The following is a 25,896-nucleotide window of genomic DNA, read 5'->3' on the forward strand; positions in this document are numbered from 1 at the left end:
ATAGAGATGACAATGTGGATTATACTAGTTCATTTAGGCTCGGTCCGCATTTGACTTGCAAATGTGAACTAGACTAGTTCATTTAGTTCATTTTTAATGTGGCTCGTCCCACATTAAAAATGTAGGCTAAAAATAATGGCTCACCCTATATTGATAGCCTGCTTTTCTTGAATAATTAAATGCTTTTATTTCATTTAGTAAATAATATCGCATAAATTTGTTGCCAAAACTTAATTGTCAATTTCATACATGCAACATCATATATGAAGTGTTAACAAATTACATGTGTAGCTAAAATATAAATGCAAAAAACATATACCAAATTATATGTGTAAAAAATTATGCAGATCAACGCATTAGCTTGTCCCATCTCATCCTAGGCCCGCATACTGCAAATTAAGAATGTCAAATTTATGCGAGCCAAAAGACTCAAAATGCTAGCCCATCTTGCTTTTTTAATCATGAGTCAATTAGTTCCGCATTATCTTTCTTACTTAAATATATATATATATATATATATATATATATATATATATATATATATATATATATATAAAATTATTATTATTATTATCGAAGGAAGTCACTAATTAAAATAAACAAAAAAAATAACTTTTTAACTGTTCATCTTTTATATATATATATATATATATATATATATATATATATATATATATATATATATATATAAACTATTGTATTATAATTTTAAATTTGTAGTTGATACTTAAATATTTAAAATTAAAAGAAAAATGTAAATTATTTGTTTAAATAGGTCCCGTTATTTTTTTTTTATTTTAATTAGTGACTTCCCTCGATAATAATATATATATATATATATAAACTATTGTATTATAATTTTAAATTTGTAGTTGATACTTAAATATTTAAAATTAAAAGAAAAATGTAAATTATTTGTTTAAATAGGTCCCGTTAATTAGTGTCGAGCATTATTTAAAGTGTAATTAATAAATATTGATTTTTAAAACAAATTCATAATTAATTGAGATATTAAATGAATTATTATCTTAATTATTAATAAATTTTACTTTATTTAGATGACAAATTTGTCATAACTATTATATTATAATTGATCATTTATTTGTTACACACAAAAAAAAGTTAAAATATAGTTAAATAATAAAATAAATATATTTTAATATTATTAAAAATTAAAATATAATTAAATGAAAAAAAAAACTTAAATTAACATAAAATAAAATATTGTTTATTTTTTTAATAAAGAAAACAAACAATATTTTATTATTTATTTTATGTTGAAATACTTAAGAAAATGAAGTTTTAAAAGTGATAGTGATTTAAAAATAGTGAGACTCAATTATTTTAATATTAAAATATTTTAGTATGAATAAAATTCTTATAAACAAGTTTCATCGTTCTAAAAATATTATCTCTATAAATCACTTTACAAAGTTCTTTGACCTTCTCTCTAAGAGTTCTCCCTCTTTGTTAGTCTGTTTGAAGATTGAAGACCGTTAAAATGATCCTCTTGGCGAACTCTTCTTTTCTGTTCGACCAATTTTTTCATTCGTTTAGGTTAAACTTTTGCTTGTTTTCCTGTGAGTCTTCTCTGATTTGGCTTGCATCCAGTCTGTTGTACACTAGCTTATCCTGTTGTGTGTTTTGTGTCTTCTTGTGTTGTTGGTCCCTTCTCTTATGATAATCATCTATTTGGTGAGAGCAGAAGACCTATTTGGTGGGAGCAGAAGATGTTGCAGATTTAAAGATACCCCTGAAAGATAAGGAGCCATTAGTTAGAGTTTTAAAAGGTTTCAGAGAGTTTTTGTAAGTGAATAGTTTATGTATAGAGCTTGTTAGTTTCAATTTAAGTGTATAAATGATATATTTTTATACTCATATCTTTTGTAAGACTGTATGAATATATTCTGTACATTGAATTATTTGTTTTCAATACTATGATGAAACATTCTATTTTATTAGTGTTAAAATGTTATAATTGGGATGGATGATACATATGTTAATTAATATTTTTATGTTTAATTATATTTTAATATTTAGTAACATTAAAATATAGTTTTTTATGTTTAATTATTTTTTAACTTTTTTTTCACCAAATAAATTATCAATTATAAATATATAACACTTATAGATGTTTTTATTCTTTAAATAAAGTAAAATTGCACTAACAATTATTAAGATCATGATTCATTTAATATTACCGTTATCTATCAACTTTTATAAAATTTAATATTCATTAATTACACTTTAACTAATACTCTCAGGACACTAGTTAGTATTCTCCCTTTAAATATATATACCTCCATTGATTCATCTGGAATCTTGATAGCTATTATTTATTTGGATTAAAATATCTTATAAGTACGATAATTTTTTCTTCAAATTGGTTACCTTGATTATTAATGAATAAATATAAGTAAATTTTTAAGTTCTCATTTCGTACGTTTTTCTGATCTTAATTAAGAGAATTAAAGCACGGTATTAATGTATATTTATGATGATATCAAGTGGCCTTTCAATGTTCATAATCCGTCAAGTTCAATTAAATTTATTTGGAGAAAATAGATGGCATATATTAATTATAATTTATCACACAATTTGATTATTATGCTTATAAAGTGCCAAAAAATTATACATGTCAATTTTCAATGTGTACTTTTTCAGCATCAAACTTGTCGATACAAAATTAAGGTGAATAGAACTTGGGACCTATAAAATACATGGACATGTCAACCACCCAAGTACATGGTTTTTGTTGGCTGTTCTTTGTCTAATTTAACAACACCTTCTAATCATTCTATTTGGACACATGTAAAAGGAACCAAAATCAAATTACAAATTCCCAAGCTTCTTTCCAAAAACACAAAAACTAAAGAGTAAAATAAATACTTCTTTTACTCCATGTACTTAAAATACTCTTTTTAGTATATATTTTTCAATATTATATATATAAAAAATTATAATTACATATATCTTAAATAAAAATATGAAATATTAATTAAGTAAAAGTCAAACAATTGTTACAAAGAGTAACGTATTTTATAGATAAGTTACAAAATTAAAGAACAATGTAATTTTTTTAAATTATCTAAAATAAAGATGAGTAGGAGAACGATGATAAATATGAAAGAACGATGATAAACAAATTTAGTTACTACTTAACACAACAAAATAATTTTTTAAAATGTTTAATTTATTTTTGTATCAACACAATTTTATGACGAAAATGAAGTTCCCTCAAAAAAATTTCATAGACAAAATCTCAACCTTGGTGTTAGGAAATAATGAGTAGCTTTGTAGAAAGCACTGCTCCATACATGTCTGCAAACGCCACTGGATTGTGACACTCTTTTCTGGTTTCAACTCTGAAGCAAGCTGTGTCCATAATCCATTCATCTCATCATAATGGTTTTGCAATTTTTTTCTCCTTCCCTTTCATACAAACTCTGCAATTTATCAAATATAAATAACACTTCACACTTTGTTCTATCATTGCTCAAGACATTCAAATAAATACCCTTCTTCTCTATCTCTCTCCCATTTTTCATAAGAAAATAGAGAGAGAGAGAGCTTGAGAAACACTGCACCATACGTTAGGTTGGTGTCACAAAATGTTGCACATGGAGCTCAGTGTAAATGCATTGTTACTTTGTTTGTTGTTTGTTAGTACTGTGCTATAATAGTGCCTTCTGACTCTACTCTCTTGCTCTTCCTTGTTGCCTTAACGTAACTCCTAAGCAACAATCACTGAGTGAGTGGCCAAAAGTGAAAAAAACTACAAACAATTCGTGTTCTTTTCGCAAAGCCAACAAGCCACCAAGACCAAGCACAAACAGTTAGTGAGTGAGTGATCTCACTTTTGTTCTATATAGTCACACCATTCCATCAGTGCAATTTGTCTCTCCACAGAAAGCCACCAGATGGATCGGCTTTCATCAGCAGCTACGTTTGAAAACCTGCATTATGATGGCAGTGCAAGCCAAATGGGTTTGATTTGGCAGCAAACCAGAGCACCCCTTGTGGTTCCATTGCTGAAATTGCTTGTGGCTTTGTGCCTAGCCATGTCAATTATGTTGTTTGTGGAGAGAGTTTATATGGGTGTAGTCATAATCTTTGTGAAGTTGTTTAGGTACAAACCAGATAACAAGTATAAATGGGAACCTCTCAGAGATGACCTTGAGATTGGAAACTCTGCATACCCAATGGTCTTGGTACAAATTCCTATGTACAATGAGAAAGAGGTACAGTGTTACTGAAAAGTTATCACATTTAGCATATATTGCTCTCACATGCATTGTTTCTTGGAGTAGAATTTTTCTTTTACTGAATTTTTTTACTGTTTCATTGCTTGCAGGTGTATCAGTTATCAATTGGAGCTGCATGTGGGATATCATGGCCGTCTGATAGGATTATAATTCAAGTTCTTGATGATTCCACTGACCCAATCATTAAGGTTGACATTATCCATCCCTAACTGAAAATTTGCTCCTTTATCTTTCATTAACTAAAGCATGCTAAATATTTTTAGATTTTTTTTTTCTTAGTCATCAAAAGCCTATTTTGAGATACTTTCTACTCTATAAGGGCTACTAAAAAGCAAGTTTACTCATTAGTCATGTGTAAGGTCAATATTTGATAACAAAATTACTTTCTGTCAGAAAATCCAAGGCTTCTTCTATGTTCTCTCTGATCATAGTTTGTGCTCACATGACCTTTTTCTGTTTCTTTTAACCAAAAATACTCAGAAAATGGTGGAAGTGGAATGCCAGAGATGGGCCAGCAAAGGCATAAACATAAAGTATGAGATCAGACAGAACAGAAATGGATACAAAGCTGGAGCTCTTAAAGAAGGCATGAAGCATAGCTATGTGAACTTGTGTGATTATGTGGCCATCTTTGATGCTGATTTCCAACCTGAGCCTAACTTCCTTCGCCGCACAATACCATTTCTGGCTCACAACCCAGAAGTTGCACTAGTCCAAGCTCGATGGAAATTTGGTGAGTTTTTTCTCATTAAACCTTCATGAAAAAGGTGTTCTGCAGCAAAGATCAAAACTTCCTTAAGTTGCATCTGGTTTATCTAGTTGTGTTTCATTTTTAAGATACCTTGTGTGTGGCAGTTAATGCTGATGAATGCTTAATGACAAGAATGCAAGAGATGTCACTGGACTATCATTTCCTTGTGGAGCAGGAAGTTGGGTCCTCAACCTATGCCTTCTTTGGTTTCAATGGTAAATCATTTCCCTAATAAACAGTACAAATATTGTCATTGGGTAGTAGAAGCAGTCATGTGAATAATGCAGATGATATGTTGCAGGCACTGCTGGTGTGTGGAGAATTTCAGCATTAAATGAAGCTGGTGGATGGAAGGACCGCACAACAGTGGAGGATATGGATCTGGCTGTCCGAGCTGGCCTCAAAGGAGGGAAATTTGTGTATCTTAGCGATCTTAAGGTATGATGAATCTTTGAAGGGTGAAATATGTTTTTAGTCCTGAACTTTGTTATTTTTTGAAACTTTGATACATTTTAATTTCAACTTTAAAAATTAATGAATATAATCATTTTAATCTAATTAAGTATTTTTTATGTAATTTCAGTAACACATCTACTTTCCGATGAGTCTTCTCTCCTGTACTGAATTATTTGTTTTCTGTAATCTAAACAAATTTAGGTGAAAAGTGAACTGCCAAGTACCTTCAAAGCCTTTCGTTATCAGCAGCATCGGTGGTCATGTGGCCCAGCTAATCTTTTCAAGAAAATGGCAATGGAAATCATGAGAAACAAGGTATCAGTTTCCTTGTAAAACTCAATTTCTATAGTTTGTTTGAAGAGGTCAAATTGTATTATCTTCCATCTTCTCTTGTAATTTCTTTTTTACCATGCCATGCAGAAAGTCTCCACTTGGAAGAAGTTTTATGTGATTTATAGTTTCTTCTTTGTCCGGAAAATCGTAGCTCATGTGGTCACATTTGTATTCTACTGTGTGGTTATGCCAGCCACTGTTCTAGTTCCAGAAGTGGAAGTTCCTAAGTGGGGTGCTGTGTATATACCTTCTATCATCACACTCCTCAATGCAGTTGGAACTCCAAGGTAAGCATTATAAGTTAGCAATTTTCTGCAGGCAAGGTTTTCTTGTGTTGATTTGTGAGTAACTTTTCATCTATATCTTGTTCAGGTCAATCCACTTACTCGTATTCTGGATACTCTTTGAAAATGTTATGTCAATGCATAGGACCAAGGCAACACTCACAGGTTTGCTAGAGGCAGGGAGAGTAAATGAATGGGTAGTTACTGAGAAATTGGGAGATGCCCTTAAGACAAAGTCAGGTGGCAAAGCAGCAAGGAAGCCTCGTATCAAGATTAGTGAAAGGTACACCAACACAAGGAAAATACTCTACTTTTATTAACCTCGTACCAACATAAGGTTATGATTTGTTGAAAGTCTTACATCGACGAGAGATAAAACTAATTTATAATATATAAGTGGATGCAAACCTCATTTTATAAGTCAGTTTTGTAAAATTGAATTATATTTCCTCCGGTTGGATATTTGGTGTCTGAATTTGGTTGATGGAAAGAATTGTACAAGCAACTTAGTATGTGATTTCATAACTAGCATTCACTATTTCACCTTCATTACTTGTTTTTTGATGATTGACAGGCTTCATTTCTTGGAACTTCTAGTGGGGGCTTACCTCTTTTTCTGTGGATGCTATGACCTTACCTATGGGAGGAACCACTACTTCATATATCTTTTCCTGCAATCTATTGCCTTCTTTGTTGTAGGGGTTGGCTATGTTGGCACCTTTGTTCCTAATTCATAAAGGAGCTTCTTTTCTCAGAATTATTCGACGTGGCTGTCATTCACTTCAAGGAACACAATGCAGTTTCTTCTGCTCATAGCTACAATTCAATTTGTTTTAGTACCATACATTACTTTACAACCATTATTTGTCATGTTTTGTATTGTTTTTATATGGACATAGACAAAGAACATAGATAAACAAAACAGAAAAAGTTTGTGTATTATTTGAAATCCCTTGGAAAGAATTATCAATAAATTCTATAAATTGGAAATCAGGAACACAGAAGCAAGTTGACAGTTTCTGCTTCCCACCTTCCCTTCTCTAACCTGGAAGTTAAGCTGTGTGACAATCTTGATCTTCACTTTCAAAGATGGCCTTATTTTAATCTAAATTCAATAATTTATTAATAATTTTATCTTAAAAGAAGAAATAAAATTTAAGTCTAATTCAACCTTACAAATCAAACTTTGAAAGTAAAATTTGCATTCACTTATACACTGTAAATTTATTTTATCTTTAATCATTGTAGATCTCTAACACGTCTTCTCGTGTTGAGATATATACATCTTGAGTTTGAGACTGGATATTTACGAGTAACCAGATAGCGACTCGATAGTTGGTAAAAACAAACAAAAGAGACTTTTAAATAGTATGATATCATCTTAATAATAAAAAAACCTTAAACCTAATTTAATCCAACAAAAAATTGTAAATTTGTTTATCTGTAGAAAATCTGTGATCTCCAACGGTTTAAAAAGTAAAAAAAGAAAGAGCCCTCAAATTTGAATCTTGATTGATTAAAGAAACAAAATTAGGATTTGCTTTAAAGTTGATGTTATTCAGAAATAAAATTACCACAAAACCTAAACTGGAAATAAAATGGAAGTACAGATATTCCAGCATCTCAAAGGCTGCAAATTACAACTTTTGGAGACTTGTGATGGAGGGTACCGTGTTGTTCAGAGGGACCATCAGTTGATACTTGATGATGTCTTCACACTTTTAGATTAGGATTTCAAGTGAAATTCATCATATCAAGTAGCGACATGGTTCTTTTTTAAGCTATATGCATGTTATTGTTTCAAGCCAATGCATTCTCTGTGGAAGTGGAATCTTTGAGGTTTGGCTTACCATGAAACCTCTTCACATGGGACAAATGTACCTAAAGACATCATCAAATGAAGATTTTCATTGCTCAAAACATTTTACAGTATCTGAATCCATATACCACCTCTGTCAAATTCTGATTTTACAGAATACCTTTTAGTGCATGCCAAAAAGGAGTGAGAATTCTTAATCCCGAGTAATCATACCATGGTAATAGTCTTAGTAAGAATATAAAACATGAAATAAAATTCATCTTTGTATTTATAAGGTTACAATAACTTTTTTGTTCTAATTGGAATGCCTAATTAGAAAACCAGGTTTCATATCTGAATTCAGTACCATATTTGCCTTTTGGTTAAAATCATATAACGTCTAACAGTTGCGTTTATTAATTATATGCTTTTGTGTATACAATTTGTCCATTTAGAATTATTAATTAGAATAAATTTTGTCAACCAAATCCAGCAACAACTTACGCCATTAGAAGGAAATGAACGAAAGATTTTTATGTAAAATAATTAAATTGTTATTTGGTTACAAGGTATTACCATTTATTTGACCAGTAGAAGCAATATACAAATTGTAATATAACCAAATTAGAATGTAGGTTTTACAATTTATTAAAAACCGATAATGTAGAACTTTTAACAAGTGTAAAGGAGATTCACAATGAGAAAAAAGGGGATGAGTAGGTATGGCTTTTCCTGTACAATAGAAACCACAAATATTGAGAAAAAAAACATAATATCTATATTGTGATTTTATCTATAATTATCTATAATTATCTATAATCTAGGTCATAAATCAAGAGTAATCTACATTAGAATTCCATATACAAATATCTATATTGAGCTCTCCTGAAGAAACAAGAAAACTGAAAGGAATCAAAATAAAATCTAGTGGGGGGAAATCCTTCATTCGACCAGGAAAATTCTCAGCTACAGACTTCAATCTGAGAGAACTTTTTCCCCTACATGAAACAATCTCATAAACAAACCTCTCTTTTGATGAGGTTGGACCAATACAGGTTATCATCACTGTATTCCCATTAGTTTCTGTGCCCTTGTTGAGGAGAAAGAGAACCCCATCTTCTTCTGCCTGCAGAATAAGAAATTGTTCATCCATCTGTAAAGAGATAGCCAATGGATAATTATATTTGAATCGTCTTCCAGAATCCCAGTGTTTACTGCTGAAATGCAATGCCAACTGTTCAAATGGCCCAACATAGTTACAGTCTTGAAGTGGACAGGTACACGGAGAATAGATGCAGGTTACTTCATGGTTATTACTGGTCATGCAATCCACAGTTTCATTGCAACCATATTCTCTGTTTCGACAAGGGGCTTTGACTGATTCGACTATAACATCTACATCTCCACTCAACATAGTTCTGCTCCTTGGAAAATCTAGGATGGCTTCCTGTAGAAAAAACTTGTTTTTGAGAGCTCAATCTGCAGATTTCAAAATAAAAAAAATGCATGTGCACCAACACACACTCGTCTTAGGAGAGTATAGAAATAGAGCTTCCACTAATAACTCGTTGATAACTTTGGCATTCGTTAAGGAATAAATTAAAGTAGCTATTACAGTTATGAAAAACTATAAAATTCAAGCCCCAATGCATTCTCACTGATTACTTCTCCCTTGAATAAGATTAGTAACACGAGTACTGCTTTAAAATTGACCAGTTAATAATCAAAAACAGAAATCTGAGGAAAAGCTCAACCCAAAATCACCATCGAAAAATACAGAACAAAACGAATATCTCAAACTTAATTAGCGGCATGGGAAAGCCATTTTTCTTTAAAGTCATATCAAGACCCTGTCACTCTTATATATTCATGTGAACCCAGTATAGAAACATGAGCAAGCTATTATCATGAATTTAAGTTACAACAGTGCCCTTGAAGGAAGTCCAGAAAAGAAAAATAAGAAGTTTTTGTATAAGCAGCTTCCAATGCAAAGATAAAAAATCTGTTCGTTGTATAACATGTTCAACAACCCTTTGGTTTATCATCATCGTTATGACCTCATCATCGTTATGACTGCCTGCCAATGATCCAATAATTAACTAGACAGCAAAACAAAGAGACTAAAGACCCAAAGTAACTAGTTTATAACCCAACCTCACCAAAGAGACTAAAGACCATTGGGCTTGATTTTTGCAAAGTACGGGTCATGTTAATAAGTTCTTTCACGTAATGCACCTTCTTACCATCTTAAAAACGTTTCACCAAAATCTATAGCCATCCCATATAAAAGAAAACACATCTCATGGTCACTCAATCATTTTTCAATCAAACTTTTAAATTGTCTTACTATCTTGTTTCTTCTTCACTGTAAGGTCAGAAGGAAACTCAACTATGCATTGGCCTTTTTTACTTCACAAAAAGAAAAGTAAAAATTTTGGGTTCATAACTACAAAAGATATAGGCATAAAACAGTGCCTTTTGACATGATTTTATGGACATGCTAAGACGCTAAGAAGCTAGTAATGAATGTCAATGGCATCATCACCTCATTTAATACTGTTCTAAGAGGACCATGCCCAATCCCAGTGTTTTCTGTGATGATTGGTGGCCCATCTGAATGATCTTTACACTCTGGGAACACCATATAGTGACGTTTCTTCTTGCTTGCTAGCTGCAAAGTAAAAGCATACCTCAGTAGACACCTAAATCCACTAGTTTAAAAGAAAATATCCAATGTGTATTGTTTCACATAAAAGCAGCCCAGTCAGTTGAATTACTTTTAACACTTTAAATGATACATTCTCCTAATACAGTTTTGATTGGTTGTAGGACATGATATCCTTTATGACTCGTGGTGGGGAGCTGAGATCTTTCCACAATTTACTCCCATTGCAACAAAATGTGTATTATTTAAATGCACTGTTGAAGCATACGAAAATATTTTGAAAAATAATAGAAAGCAAGTCTTAAAGAAGATGTCAAAGGGTGTTTTCAGAAATAAATCCACCACTATAAAATTGTAAGATGAAATATCATTTTCAGAGAAAATGCAATCAAATTAGAAATATCATACTTTCCAATGACTTGCATTCAATTGAAAAAGGCTTTCAAGAGACTGTTTAACATTGAACTTTTTTCACCATGAGAACATCTCATGAAACAAATGGTTGGCAGAAGCCTGCTTTAAGTCCTTTTCATCTCCTTGAGGGTTTTTCTGATTTCTACAATTAAATAAACTATTTTGACCTAAAAATAGGAAAATAAATACCACATTTTCCCCAATACAAGTGTAGCATTATAGTAAATAATTTGAATGCCATTATCTACCTCCCCAGAACCATAGCCACCAAGTTCCTTTTCTCGTTTTTCTCTCTCAGAAATCTCCTCCTCTCCCCAAGAAAACAGATATGGAACTGTTGTTGAAACTGGGGCAGAAGACCCTTCAAGAGTTATGCTCTCATAGTAGAAAAGCTGAAAAGAAAGAGTTTAAAAACATATATATTGCTTAATAAGTTAAATAGAAATTGATGCAAAAAATAATTTTACCTGCAAAAATAAGAGACAACCACCAACAGCTCTTTGCTTTCCTTTATGGAAGCGCGATACTTCTCGAACTAGCCTATCAAGCACAAATTTACTCCAGTTATACTGATGTACAAGATCCATATTTGTCAAAATGTGGAGGAATGACGGACTAACATCCAGCCTAGCTGTTGGGGACAGAAGAGTTCCCAACACATAGAGAACAAAAGACCTCTTAAAATCATCTCCAGCCTCTGCAGTAGCCAACCTGTCCTCTAAAAGTCTCACTGAAATTCCATGATTTATCGCATTGTAACTGCTCCGCAAATCTGAAATCAAGTCTTCTGGACCAGAGTTCACCACTTCTTTGCCACTGGCTGATAATCCCAATACTGTCTCCACATCTTTTGGAGTTAATGGCAAGTGCGCACTGCTGATCTCTAAGCTGCAATTAGTAGCATCAAATCTCTCCAATAACCAAAGACACAAACTGCGTCGAAGAGTTCGACATCTAAGTCCAAGGAGGCTCCCGAAGCCCATGCTCTTTACTGACTCCTTCTGTTCAGGTGTGAGGCGCTGTAACACATTGAATAAGCGACCTGGGGAGCATCTTGTTACCAGTTTAGTCTGCATTATTTAATCTTTAACATTAAGATTCATCAACTATTGAAATGAATTAACGAATCAACCCATGTGCTTAGAATTACCTGTTTCCTTGGCTTGGGTTCAGGGGCAGCAGCACCAGAACTCAAGTAGCCATCCCACACTTTTCGTGCATGCCTAGCATACTTTTCCTTCTCTTCAAGACTCATTGTTTTCCATGCATTTGAGGCAGCCTTTGTTGCCTACCAAAAGAAAAAAAAAAATACTAAAATTAACAACTCCATATTCAGTTCAGCTACAAATGACGAACAACAAAAAACCCAGAAATTCAAAAAGTAAAAAGGATGCTCACAGCTTTAAGGCCTGGTGACTCAGGATGGGAAGCAATGTACTCTTTGATAAATTCCTTACTGCAACAATTCAAGACTTAGTAAACAACTAAAAAAACTAGCAATTGTAATTTAATATCTACGCACTGTCAGTTTACAGTCAATGTAATCACATATTTAAGAAATTAAAAGAAATCACCTAAAATACACCCAGGAACATGCAGGACGAGGAATCAAAACTTCCTTCTTCCTCTTCATCTTTTTCCTTTGCCCTTCTTCAATTATAACATGTTCTTCAACCCTTTGGTTCACCATCATCGTCATGACCTCCACATTCTGAAAAAAAAGTTCAAACTTAAATAAAATAAAAAAAATAGTTCTGACACCAAGATGTCAATCCATACTAAAGATTCTCGGACTGTGGGTATAAATATAACAGCAATCCATCTCATATTATATAAAGCAAATACAAACTATACAAAAGGCAATTCAAATATTTACTAGAAGGAAAGAAAAACCAATAATCATGGGTCACAACACATGGCTGATATAAATAATTTTAAGAAAAAATTCCTACGATATTTTTTTTCTAAAAAAAAGGCATAAGCATGGTGAAAATGCAAAAATAATACTGAAGTTAGAATGGCAGTGCTCATACTCACATAAGAACAACCAATGGTAGAAGGAAAGGGAATCGACGAAAGCGTAAGTGGTTCTGCTCTCTCTCTGGTGAATGGTGAGTGAGTGAGTTCGTTGACTTGTTTCTTCTCTCCTGGTAGAAGTGACACGAAACTCACCGTTTCAATTGGCTCCTTACGTCACAGATTCAATGGTTTAATTGGACCCGGTCCGACCGGAATGGGAAATTCAACCGTGTCTCATCGGCTAAATCTCGCGCTCCGGTTTTTGAGTTCATACAAAAAGGTTTGAGAAGAAATATAAATTATTTTCCAATTTTATGAACTAAAAAAAGTTATAAACGTTAGGAGTTTGATATCTAAACATTGTAAGAAATTAGATGAAAATTTTAATAGAACATACTCAAAATAGAAAATTTCAAGCATAATTGTTTTTACAAATTAAAAATTCTGTAAGCTTTAATTTATTAAAAATATTTATTTTTATCTAAAAATATTTTTAGTGAAGTTTTTTCCAAGCGAAGATGGAAGTGTATGTTAGGCATTAGAGAGGTTCTTTGTTTTTCTTTTCTCTTGAAGATTCTAAAAAAGCTACGACTTCAGTTAAAAACAAAAGGCCACTATCAAGGGTATGTATGAGTAGTTTCTTTACAAATATTTTTAAGTGTTGAAATTAAGTTGTGAAAATATTATTTCATAATCTTTTTTACTTGTAAAAGTGCCTACGAATTTTATCCATATAAATTGTTAATGTAAAAAACATTTTAAGAAAATTTATTCATATAAATCCGAAAAAGTTTGCAATGAAGTAAATTCGAAGATTGCATTTACATATTCATCATTGTTGTCTGTTTATTTACTGACATCAAAGAGAGAAGAGAAAACTATAAATAGACCATATAAATTGATTTAAGATTAACATATAATCAAATTGGACGTAATAAAACTTAATGATTTTTGTAATAATTATCTTAATATTTATATTTGGATGAAATTTTTTTAAGAGACTATTATTTTGTAGTAGATGTTTTTTGGATGTAATATTTGTGAAGAATTTTAAATTTTATATTTAATGAAAACATCTATCTTAATTAAAATACTGTAATTTTATTTTGAAAAAACAAAATTGGGTAATTCCGCTTCATCTCTGTGTCTTTTAATTTTAACTTTCTAATTATTTATTTTTCTTCTCTTTCAAAATATTGTGTCTGATTTCTATATTGTTTAGTTTCACAACAGATTTGTCCGAAAGTTACTTAAATTTATAAATTGTACCTTAAAAAAATATTTCCTGTTTGCGATGAAGTAATAAAAGAAATTGCATCCTCGAATTCAAAACACAAATTATGTAAAATTAAGTAACTTTTGATAATGAATTAAACTCGAATGTAAAGTTGATTTTGAGTTAAAATAATTTTAGATAAATAAACTTTCTATAAGATAAAAAATCACATTAACTTTTGTCGTTAGTTTTAAAAATAAAATAATCTAAATATCGATATTATCCCTTCAAATTAGTTTAATAATAATTAAGCATACATTCTCTGATCATTGATTTAATTATTTAATCTATTTTATCATTTTTAATATTGACAGTAGTACAGTTATATTAAATATGCATAAAAATTCAATATTTATTAATGATCTTGAAACTAGAAAGATCATGGCATGAATAAAAATGAATTCAATAGTTGTATCATGAACTATAAGCTTGAAAATGAACCTGTAATTTGTTTTAGTAAGTTCTAAATATAAAGTTTAGTATTAAAAAAATCAATTCAAGCAAAAACACTATTACTTACTGTTCCTCTTCAACGATAAACGACGTCGTTCACCTCTGTCTCAGGCAAAATTATCCTTTACGAAACTCGCCTTGAATTTCTATTTTTTCCCGTTTCCAAGTGACCGTTTTGCAAATTTTCAACTCTCCTTGCTCCTCCGTCCGCCGGAGAAATCAATGCCAATCCACTAAACCCCCAAACCCATCGCCGCAATGCGAGTCTCGTCCCCCTCCGCGGGAGCGTCGTCGCCTCATGGCGACGACCACCGCATCTCCAACATCGGCAGCCGCGATGCCGAGTCCCTGTTCCGCACCAAGCCTATTGCTGAGATCCGGAAGACTGAGGCGGCGACGCGGAGGCAGATCGAGGACAAGAAGGAGGAGCTCAGGCAACTTGTCGGCAATAGGTACCGCGACCTGATCGACTCCGCCGACTCCATCGTCCGCATGAAGGCCTCCTGCAACGGCATCTCCAGCAACATCGCCGCCGTGCACGGTCGCATCCGCTCTCTCTCCCTTTCCCAATCGCAGTCCCAAGCCAAGCTCCATTCCCAGTCCCGAGCCTGGACCTACGGCGCGGCGTGCCGCGTTAAGTACCTCGCCGACACGCCCGAGAATATCTGGGGCTGCCTCGACGAAGGAATGTTTCTGGAGGCTGCGTCGCGCTATGTGCGTGCCAAGAACGTGCACCATCACTTGTTCGTCGATTCTGATGACCAGAAGAAGAAGTTCCTCTCCAATTTCGCCATGCTTCAGCATCAGTGGCAGATCGTTGAGAGCTTCAGGGCGCAGATCTCCCAGCGCAGCCGCGATCGGTTGCTCGATCGCGGCCTCGCCATTGCCGCTTACTCCGACGCGCTTGCCGCCGTCGCCGTCATCGACGAGCTCGAGCCTAAGCAGGTATTTAGTTTCTTCGCATTGAATTATGGATTTGTGCCTTGATTTGTGGGTGTGAACTGTGGAGTGATTAGTCGACGAAAGAAAGATTTGAAATGGACTTAATTAGTTTAAGATTTGGACAGTTGCTGGATTCGATTTAAACGGATTTTTTTGTAAAACAGGTATTGGGATTGTTTTTGGAATCAAGGAAGTCGTGGATAGTACAAGTTTTGGGGAATGCTGGTCCTGGTGATGCTTCCTCCTTGGTGGTTACGGTCTTGTGTGATGTGTTGGGTATAATTCAGGTTACTGTGGGTCAAGTGGGTGAGTTGTTTTTGCAGGTTTTGAATGATATGCCCCTTTTTTACAAAGTCATACTGGGATCTCCTCCGGCATCTCAGTTGTTTGGTGGGATTCCCAATCCTGACGAGGAAGTTAGGCTCTGGAAGTCATTCAGAGATAGACTGGAATCGATCATGGTGATGCTTGATAAGCGTTACATTGCTGATACCTGTTTTGCTTGGTTGAGAGAGTGCGTGAGCAAGATAAGTGGAAGAAATTTGATTGATGCCATTGGCACTGGCCAGGATTTGGCTTCTGCTGAGAAATCAGTAAGGGAGACGATGGAGAGCAAGCAAGTTCTTCAGGGGAGTCTAGAATGGCTGAAGAGTGTTTTTGGCTCGGAGATTGAGTTGCCTTGGAGTAGGATTCGTGAACTTGTTTTGGAAGATGATTCAGATCTTTGGGATGAGATATTTGAGTCTGCTTTTCTTGGCAGGATGAAAGCAATTATTGACTTGAGATTTAGGGAGCTAACTGGTGCTGTTGACGTGGTAAACTCAATTTCTGCTGTAGGTGAGCTGTTTACCAAGCTGGATGATGTTCAGGTGTACTTCAGCAGACCTTCTACGGCTGGTGGTGTTTGGTTTTTAGAATCGAATGCCAGAAAAACTGGAGTTGCTTCTGGGTTAAAAGTTCATCCTGAAGAGAGTGAATTTCACTCTTGTCTTAATGCTTACTTTGGTCCTGAAGTCAGTCGAATCAGGGATGCAGTTGATGTTTCTTGTCAGAGCATCCTTGAGGATCTTTTAAGTTTCATAGAATCTCCAAAGGCATCTCAAAGACTGAAGGATCTGGCACCATACCTGCAAAGTAAATGTTATGAATGTGTATCTTCAGTATTGATGACACTGAAAAAAGAGCTGGATAGTTTATATGCCCCAGCACAAAATAGTGAATCGCCAAGTGCTGTTACTGTTGAAAAGTCTCTTTTCATTGGACGAATATTGTTTGCATTCCAAAATCATTCTAAACATATGCCCCTGATACTTGGTTCTCCCAGATATTGGGCTGGTGGAAATGCATCTGCAGTTGCAAAATTACCTTCTTTGGTGAAACAATCTCGATTTGGATCTGATTCTACTATCTGTGATAGTCCAGGAAAACCAGCAAGCCTTGGCTCTAAAAGACAAAATTCATCTTCCATAGCTGCTTTGCTTGGCGTGAGAGAAGGTGCAAGCCCTGAATTGGAAGAATTGAATAAGACAATAGGAGACCTTATCATTAGAGCTTACAACTTGTGGATATTATGGCTCTCAGATGAACTTTCTGCCACTTTATCTCGGGATCTTAAACAAGATGATGCTTTATCTTTGAGTACACCCTGGAGGGTAAGTGATATTCACCTCTCCCTTGACGTGTTTTCTTTGTTTGTATGTGATGGTTTAATCTTGTTTTCCTTTTTCATAAGATCATGATTTGCCAATATTTCATTTGCGAATGTATAGTTTTTTATGAACCTTTATGTCGAACTATAATACTTATTTATTCCTTTTGAAGACCCCTGTTGTTAAAGTTGTTAGGTGTGAAAAAATGGAGAAGTAAAACATGACAAGGAGGATAAGAAGTTCTTTACGAATATAGAGTAAAATGAAAACAGAGAATACAGGAAGTCAGCAAGTTTAAGCTCTTCATTCTATTTGTATGTACATCACCAGAAGGGAAAACCACTTAACAAATTGACATTGGGCAAAACCTTGATTCGTTCTTCAGCATTTGTAGCTTAGCATATCACGTGATTCTAGTCTGACATGATAAATTGTCTATCAAAACACATCATTATGATCTTTTACTTTGCAACTGTTGTATTAACGAATCTTGTGGGTATTGGTGATATACCTAATGAAAAGTTGTGGCCCTTAAATATAAAATCAGATTAACGTCTGTTTACCTTCTTGAAAGGATAATGGGTGTCATCAAACTCACATTTTCTTGTTCTAATGTTGTTTTTTCTTAGTAGGACCTTGTGTTGGCGATATGTTGGCCAAGTTATAGCTTTTCATCTTGGAGTTTTTTATTTTTGCTTATTTGGACAGGGATGGGAGGACATCGTTATCAAGCAAGATCAATCTGATGAGAACCAATCGGAGATGAAAATTTCTCTTCCATCTATGCCTTCTCTGTACATCATCTCATTTCTCTTTAGAGCTTGTGATGAAGTTCATAGAGTTGGAGGTCATGTACTTGACAAGAAGATTTTGCATAAACTTGCATCAAGGCTACTGGAAAAGGTAGGTTTTCTTGTGGATGTTTTAGTCTGCTTGATCTTAATTTTCACCATCGTGACTTTCTCACTAATTTGTTGACTGTCTTTCCTCTTTGTTATTTATAGAAAATGAAATTTCATTGAAAATAAAAGAATAAGGATGGTATGGATGTATTTTCAAAATAGCATAGAACAGAAGACATTAGACAATAAGAAGTGAACTAAGAATTCATTAAGGAATCTCTCTGCAGTATTTCAATACCATGTTAATAATAAGCTGAAGTTTAAATTAGTTGTATTAACTGTGGCTGCGTTCCAATTTCTGTGTCAGCTTACGTAAAATGGGGTAAGCAGTGTAGTCTTTCTTAGATCTATCTCAGTGCAACCTTTTATCTAGAATAGTCAAAGGCCTGGTACATAGCCAGCCTGCATGAGTATTGGAGCTGCAGAGTGTGGTGGCACGTTTGAATTCAATCTTATTTGTAGAGAACTAAAGGCTCCTGGGTAACTCTATTATTGACAAGTAATTATTTCTTCATTTATCGATATATATTATACATATACTTGCATGCATTTTCGGTGTTTTAATAACATTAATTATAAAACTCTGATTAAATTAAAAAAATTGTAGTGCTTCAAGTCTCATTTACGAGATATCTTTGTGTGTAGAGTGTGTTGAAAGTCAATACACTCATTTTATGGATATTTTCAAACAACTCACGTCAATTTGCCTTTGCCTGAGGCATTAGAGCAGATGCCTTTGTGTGTGTGTTGAAAAACAATACACTCGTTATATGGATATTTTCAAACAACTCACATCAACAATACGCCCTTGTCAGAAGCCTTAGAGCAGTTACCTATCATTTCAAAATTCATGAAAGAGTAACTAAAAGAATAAAAAAGAATTAACGAGAAGGACACAATAGAACTTATGGAGTTCATTTACGGAAAATAATATTTTGACACCTTTTTAAAAATATACATCCAGTTTATAACCCCTTTTAATAATATAATAATGTATATTAAATTTTTAAGTTAAAAAATACAGTTTATAATGATGTCAGCGTATCATCACTCAGTCCAGAAACAAATACATGCATATCACTTAGACAAACATTAATTAATAATAACGATAAAGGTTGGCCATAAAGATTTCCACTCTTTCTAGGAAAAGAGTGAAAATCTACTGTTGAAACGGATGAGGTAAGACTTGTCTCTAAAAAATTGTTTGGTTAAAATCTCTGCAAATGGATCATACTAGATCATACCTGTAGCCAGTGTTATCTCGGTTAGATATATGGTTTTTTTACATTAAATGCCGAAATATGATATGATTTGATGGAAATATTTCACCAAATATTTTCATCATTAGATATGAATTTGTTCCTTATTATTTTATTTCTTCTTTATTTTAAATGAGAATATTTATGTGTGTACACAGCAAATTATATTCCATCTCCATATCTCTGTTCTGAATATGGTGCTAGAGTGGTACCATCTTGTTTTGTCATTTCCTCTCCGCTTTGGTATCAAGAGCCTGACAACGGAACGGAATCCATGCTTTTCCTTTCGGCTCAGTACCCATAGGAATAAATTATTTACAAACCTTGTGTTTTTAGGTTTCTTCTTTTTTTTCTTGGCATCGCCATTCATCGCTGACAACTTTTCAACAAACCATTTCTGGCCAACATTACTATTCACAGCTGATGACTTTTGGGCAAGATTTTTTCCGGCGAGTGTTACTATGTATTGCTGTTGTCTTTTTGGTGAGTGTTGTTTACCATCTACGTATTTCCAGCCAGTATTGTTCATTGCCAATATTTTTCCAGCAAGTGCTGTTTGCAGTCAACTTTTCTGGCAAGTTTCTTTTTCCGTCGAGCTTTTTCCAGCTGACATTAATGTTACCAACTTTTTTTCCTGCTTACTTTCCACTGCCAACATTTTCCGGATTAGGGTCTTTTTTTTTTCCTTTTCTTTAGTTGAGCATTTTTTGGCCGATAACCGCCACAGTTGGCATCGCCTTGCAGTTTTATAACCATTTTTCCTCTCTGCCAGTTGTCGTGCTCTTTGAGCATTTTGCTTCCTAGCAGCAATTGTGTCTGAGAACATTTTTGCTTTATAGTAGCCACCGTTTCCTTTGAGCATTTTTTCATTCCGACAGAGGTCACCTCCTCTTACCATTTTTTTCTTTCTGACATGGTACCTTGGCACTACCATCATCAATGACCTGTTTTGTCACTAATTCTTTCAACATTATCTAAATAAGACCGATCATTGATTTAGTTACGGTACCATCATCTGTGACCTGTTTTGTCTCTAATCCTTTCAACATTATCTAAATGAGGCTGATCATTTATTTAGTCAGGGTACTGGTTAGTGGTTGAAGTAGTGTGTCAATGATAACTGCAGGAACTAGTATTGTATGGAAATATTAAATTGTTAATATTATATTTAAAATGATTTGTAGCACAGTAGTTAAAGTATGCTTTACTAGCCCAAGGTTGTGAGTGTTTGATTCAAAATGCCAGTGTTCACATTCATATTGTAAAACTGATTCCATCAATATTTCCATTTACCCAAACCTTGCACTGTGCACAGTTCCCGTCAACGTCTTAACCCTGCCCAATAAGCTTACTACAGGTCTAATCAATTTTCCTCCGTTTTTCAAACAAAAACCATGTCTCGTACCTTTTGGGTGAAGCAGCACTCTGAGTTCTCGTTCATTTCTTGAATTCAATATTTTCTTCCTTTCACAAAGCTCAACCATCTAATTTTTTTGGGTGAAGGAGCACCGTGCTCCAATTTATTCCTCAAATTCATTGGATTATTTTTCTGGGTGAATGAATTAAGGAACCATCGTTCCCTTCTTTACACAGTTTCATTCTGTTTCCTTTTCTCTACTTCTATATGTGTACTGCAATAACCTTCTTCAAGCTTCAGCAGCTCTCTTTCTGCAAACTGAGCATGTTCCGTCTATTTCTTTTTAAAATCATTTTAAATGCATACGACTCGGCCAGTTAGATGTGAGCTCAAGTCTAAGCCAGCCAAGTCATACTGTCCGTATCAAGTTGAGTGCATAACCTATCCATAGAGGTTCCCAGACTGGCCATATGACCAGTTTCCAAATCTAGTGATCACTCGTGTTAAGTTTTACAACATTGCTTATAGTGCCTTGTTGTTTATATTTTACCGTGAACACAAGTACCTAGCAAATATTGCTCATATGAAAGTGCCATTGGTGACTCTTTCTTTCTGTAATCCCGCTTAATTAAAGTACTAAAGGAACCCTATTTTATTTTGAGATCCCTAAGCAACAGATTGAGACTGAATTCCAGTTCCATTTTAATAATTTTTTTTCACTCTATTGTTTAATGTTTGCATTTAATTTTCTAGGCAGTGAGTTATCAAGTTATTGTGCAAAGTGTGCTCTCTTTCTATAATCCAGCTTAATTAAAGTGTAAAATTTATTTTGAGATTTTTACTCCACAGATTAAGACTGAATTCCAGTTCCATTTTAATAGTTTTGTCTAGTCAATTGTTTAACGTTTGCTTTTAATTTTCTAGGTTATCTAGTTATCATGCGTTACTGTTCCAATGATGTTCTGCTATTTTCTTGACGGCATGGACATCTACAATGTTTGTATCTTATTATACAGGTAATTGGAATCTTTGAGGAATTCCTCTCCACTGAAGAGAGTGGTGTTCACCAAGTTTCAGAAAAAGGAGTTTTGCAGGTTTTGTTAGATGTCAAATTTGCTACTGACATTCTCTCTGGTGGTGATTTAAATGCGGTTGGAGTACCATCTAGTCAGACAAAAGCAAAGCTACCTGTCAGAAGGAAACAAGACCAGAGTTCTGCTATCTCTGTCATTAAAGAACGTTTAGATCAATTGTTAACTCGTCTTTCTCAGAAGCTGGATCCCATAGACTGGCTTACGTTAGTATCTTATGCTCCCGATAAAGTTTTTCCTTTCTTTGTTTTGGTATGTTGAAGGGACATGAGATGTGCAATCCATGAATAAGATGGCTTATATAACGATTGCATATGCAAGGAAGTTGCAAAATTAGATAAGTTTATAATTAGAAAATAGAATGATAGAGCACAAAAATTTCCAAATGGTGCGAGTGAAATATTACTAAAAGAAATCTGGGATTTCAAAGAGGTCGTAATTCATTTCAAGCAACAGTGTGGAATCTGGGAGTAGTAGATCCATCCATAGCATATGCATGGTCCATTGTCTCAATCTGAAAGTTGAAACATTTTTTCTTTCTTTTCTTTGCTGTAAACCCATGGTTAGGGAAAATTCGTAGCATGCAGTTCTTGCACGGGGTTAAATTGGTAGTGTGTAATGATTTGAAGAACTTATATTTATTTCTGCAATGTCATCTGAAATCTTCTTTCTTTATCTTAAAGGTATGAACCATATCTCTGGGAGAATGAGAGACAATCATACCTACGACATGCTGTCCTCTTTGGTTTCTTTGTGCAACTTAACCGCATGTACACAGATACTGTTCAGAAACTGCCTACTAATTCAGAATCTAATATTCTGAGGTGTTCTACAGTTCCCCGGTTTAAATACCTCCCCATCAGGTTAGTCTGATCTTGTATTTCATTTCTGTTTTGTCTGTCATTTCACAAGGCATAGTTACGAACTGGTCTCCAATATCATCATTTTATTTATTTAATTTAAATTAGCTTGAAATGTAATGGTTATTCACCGACTACTTTTGTGGGTAGTTTTTTGCTATCAAACCTACTGATGTACATTACGAAGCAAGTGATTAATGCTCGTATTTACAAACCTACATCTTGGTAAATTCAGTGCACCAGCATTGTCCTCTAGAGGGACAAAGAAGACATTTACTCCTTCGTCAAATGAAATCTCTTCAAGGAGCTCATGGAATTCAATTACAAATGGAGAACTTTCTCAGAAGATAAACTTGGATGACAGTTCAAGTCTGGGGGTGGCAGCACCATTACTGAAGTCTTTTATGCAGGTAAGCCCTTTTCAAATATCGGTGCTATTTCTTGCCTTAGTTGCAGTCTAATTTTGTACATTTATCCTTTAATTAAGATATTATGAGATGTTGATACTCCATAACTACATTCATTTGCATATCACATTCATACACATCTATGACACTCCTACTGCAGTGAACTCCATCCATTTATGCAGCCACACTAATGCATCTTTAAAACGAGTTATTTTTATTCACTGTAGATAACTGTTAAACACGAAATTACAATCCAGTTTATTTTATTTTTCTAGGTTGGAAGCAGGTTCGGCGAGAGTACTTTTAAACTGGGATCCATACTAACTGATGGACAAGTTGGCATTTTTAAGGATAGATCTGCAGCTGCCATGTCCTCTTTTGGAGATATTTTACCTGCTCATGCAGCTGGTCTTCTTTCATCTTTTACTGCTCCCAGATCAGATTCATGATGCCCCAACCCAATGATTCAAATGCACCCTAATTGCTCTATTCAAGGTCTCGTTACCATAAAGTGTGATATATGATATATCTTGAAACCTTCCCAGCCCTCCACCTTTTATACGCGGCACCACTCTATCAGAGCAACTCTAAAATCATTTTTGGAAGCTCCATCTCCAAACATCCTAAACATCTCTGGAGGAAATGGATCAATAAACTATGGGATGAAGATCTTAATGTTGATTGCCGCGGTTAACTTCATTTTATATCATTTTGTCTTGGAAACGCTTGTGAATATAAATACCCAAATTGTAAGCATGAGGAAACTTGACAGGCAAAATTAGAGTAGATGGCAGATTCTAGTTCGCGTGTCATTTAGCCCAAGGAAATTGGAATGGGGTCTTGCTATTGTCAGAGTTGAGAGCTGCTATAATTCATGGCTACTGTATTTCGTGGTTCTACATTTTTGGTGTATGTCTATAGTTGCATAAATTCAATCAAATTATCTTGTTAGATTTATTTTAATGTAACACTGTATTTCAAGACGCATATTCAATGAATTGAATTCATATAAATAAGCAGGAGTTTATTTATTTTGTATTATTCATTTTGGTAAGTGTATCTAACGCGAAACACAGCTCAGAATCAACCAATATAATTGAACTTTTATAGTTGTTGAGTAAAACGAAATAGAAATAGCAACTTAATAGACACTTATCACATGCGAACGTGAACGATTCTTCTTCTATTTTCTGAGAATCCAGCACTTCCCTTTTTATTTATGGATGGAGTTTTTCAATTTTAGATTTGGATTCTAATTGCAGTCCACTTTTTGGCGGTGCCTTTTTCTTATTCTCTTACAAAAGACTTATTATTCAAAACTAATTTTGAGAACTATTTCTGGAATGTTATGATACATTATTAGACAAACTTTTCATAATATAACTATCTTTTAACTTGTACGTCACATAAATTTGTTTTTGTATTATATAAAAAATAGCTAAATGGCAGGGAGTTTTACAATATAACGTTTTTCTTCCTTTATTTAAATTTTTGTAAGAGTTTGATAGGTTCACTCTACTAGTTTCATGTAGTTATGTTTCTATTCATTCCAAAAACATCCAATGAAATTTTGTTTCCTGTTTGTATTTATGGTTGGTGTGCTTCTAATTTTTTTTTTCTATTTATGGTTGTGTTAACAAATTCAACGGAACTGTAAAAAATATAAATGGTAATGACAGGTGCAGTAGATAATTTAATTCAAATAGTTTTTCTTTAAACTTGTTCTATCTTATATTCTCGATGGGATTTTCTTTCTCCACTCTTTCCCTAACATTTAAAGTTTTACAATATTTTGTATTTGTTGTTTTTATCGGTAGATGACGTGGTATGGTGGAGGATGATAGTAACAGAGATAAGAACAACCATAAAAGAAATTATAATTAGAACGAAAGTGCCTATGAAAGAGAAATTTTCAGTACATAGTTGTCAAAAAGAAAGAAAAAACAGAGTAAAGCATGCTGAAAATATAGAGGAAACAAATATCATACCTTTCACAAGAATCGTGAAGACCGTGATTTTTTATATGAAGTTGATAAGTTACAAAATTCTAAAAGCACTAATACCATGCCATTTGTTTGGTCAAAATTTTATCAGTGAAAAAGTAGCAAATTTCTTTTTTAAGAGATATACGTTTCAACTTGGATTCTTAAATTGAAAAGGTAGATTTTTTTTCCCACCCAGAAGGTAGAATAAAAAGCTATATAATTTCCAAAAGAACATTCTCAAAATGTGAATTTAAAGCTACTTGCAAATCTCATCGCATATTATCTTATGAGCGGGTATTCTAAGAAGTTGGGTGTTAAACATAATTATCATATTACTTTTCTTAAATAAATTTATATTAAATATTACGGTTAAATATGTTTTTCTCCTTTAACTTTTAGTGAATTTTGAAATTAGTCCATTTCGAAACTTTGAATCAATTTAATCTTTCATCTTTCGAGATACGTGGATTTAGTCTTTTTAATCAAATTTTGTTAAGTTTATTTAATGTTTCTTACGCATCTCAGAATTGTATTTGAGTTGTTTATAATGTTTAACACATTTTTGCTTTAATGTTAAGTCAAATACTATTATGAAATGCGCTTGAAATGTCAAATAAACTTAATAAAATTTGATTAAAATGACTAAATCCAGGTCTTTTGAAAGATGAATGACTAAATTGGTTCAAAGTTTCGAAATTGACTAATTCCAAAATTCACTGAAAGTTAGGGG

The 25,896-nt window shown here is 33.6% G+C and overlaps 3 protein-coding genes across 4 annotated transcripts; 2 read left to right on the forward strand and 1 right to left on the reverse strand.

Moving 5' to 3' along the window:
• The first annotated feature begins 3,740 nt into the window (after nucleotides 1-3,740).
• On the forward strand, nucleotides 3,741-7,133 carry LOC114190899 (glucomannan 4-beta-mannosyltransferase 9-like). The gene is made up of 9 exons (XM_028079967.2): nucleotides 3,741-4,241; nucleotides 4,355-4,453; nucleotides 4,746-4,998; nucleotides 5,121-5,231; nucleotides 5,318-5,454; nucleotides 5,674-5,787; nucleotides 5,893-6,092; nucleotides 6,178-6,372; nucleotides 6,664-7,133. Exons 1-9 carry the CDS (start codon nucleotides 3,921-3,923, stop codon nucleotides 6,824-6,826), a joined length of 1,593 nt encoding a protein of 530 aa, XP_027935768.1. The 5' UTR covers nucleotides 3,741-3,920; the 3' UTR covers nucleotides 6,827-7,133.
• A 1,509-nt stretch (nucleotides 7,134-8,642) lies between these two features.
• On the reverse strand, nucleotides 8,643-13,347 carry LOC114192649 (uncharacterized). 2 transcript variants are annotated; one of them, XM_085665111.1, is made up of 9 exons: nucleotides 13,004-13,347; nucleotides 12,541-12,677; nucleotides 12,365-12,422; nucleotides 12,117-12,254; nucleotides 11,642-12,036; nucleotides 11,434-11,506; nucleotides 11,215-11,358; nucleotides 10,433-10,558; nucleotides 8,643-9,334 (listed from the first exon to the last, which is right to left on the reverse strand). In XM_085665111.1, the coding sequence occupies exons 2-9, from the start codon at nucleotides 12,663-12,665 to the stop codon at nucleotides 8,720-8,722; spliced, it is 1,674 nt and encodes a 557-aa protein (XP_085521237.1). In that variant the 5' UTR covers nucleotides 12,666-12,677; nucleotides 13,004-13,347; the 3' UTR covers nucleotides 8,643-8,719. The 2 variants fall into 2 exon arrangements, with proteins under 2 accessions (XP_085521237.1, XP_085521236.1); XM_085665110.1 differs by having other exon boundaries at nucleotides 11,434-12,036.
• Nucleotides 13,348-14,836: 1,489 nt separating this feature from the next.
• On the forward strand, nucleotides 14,837-24,222 carry LOC114189520 (Vps51/Vps67 family (components of vesicular transport) protein). The gene is made up of 7 exons (XM_028078108.2): nucleotides 14,837-15,659; nucleotides 15,821-17,308; nucleotides 18,014-18,208; nucleotides 21,840-22,120; nucleotides 22,598-22,777; nucleotides 23,010-23,184; nucleotides 23,457-24,222. Exons 1-7 carry the CDS (start codon nucleotides 14,973-14,975, stop codon nucleotides 23,628-23,630), a joined length of 3,180 nt encoding a protein of 1,059 aa, XP_027933909.2. The 5' UTR covers nucleotides 14,837-14,972; the 3' UTR covers nucleotides 23,631-24,222.
• The last annotated feature ends 1,674 nt before the right edge of the window (nucleotides 24,223-25,896 follow it).

Source organism: Vigna unguiculata, chromosome 7, assembly GCF_037176805.1.
Source record: "Vigna unguiculata cultivar grain cowpea cultivar isolate G323 ecotype 2 chromosome 7, ASM3717680v1, whole genome shotgun sequence".
NCBI lineage: Eukaryota > Viridiplantae > Streptophyta > Magnoliopsida > Fabales > Fabaceae > Vigna > Vigna unguiculata.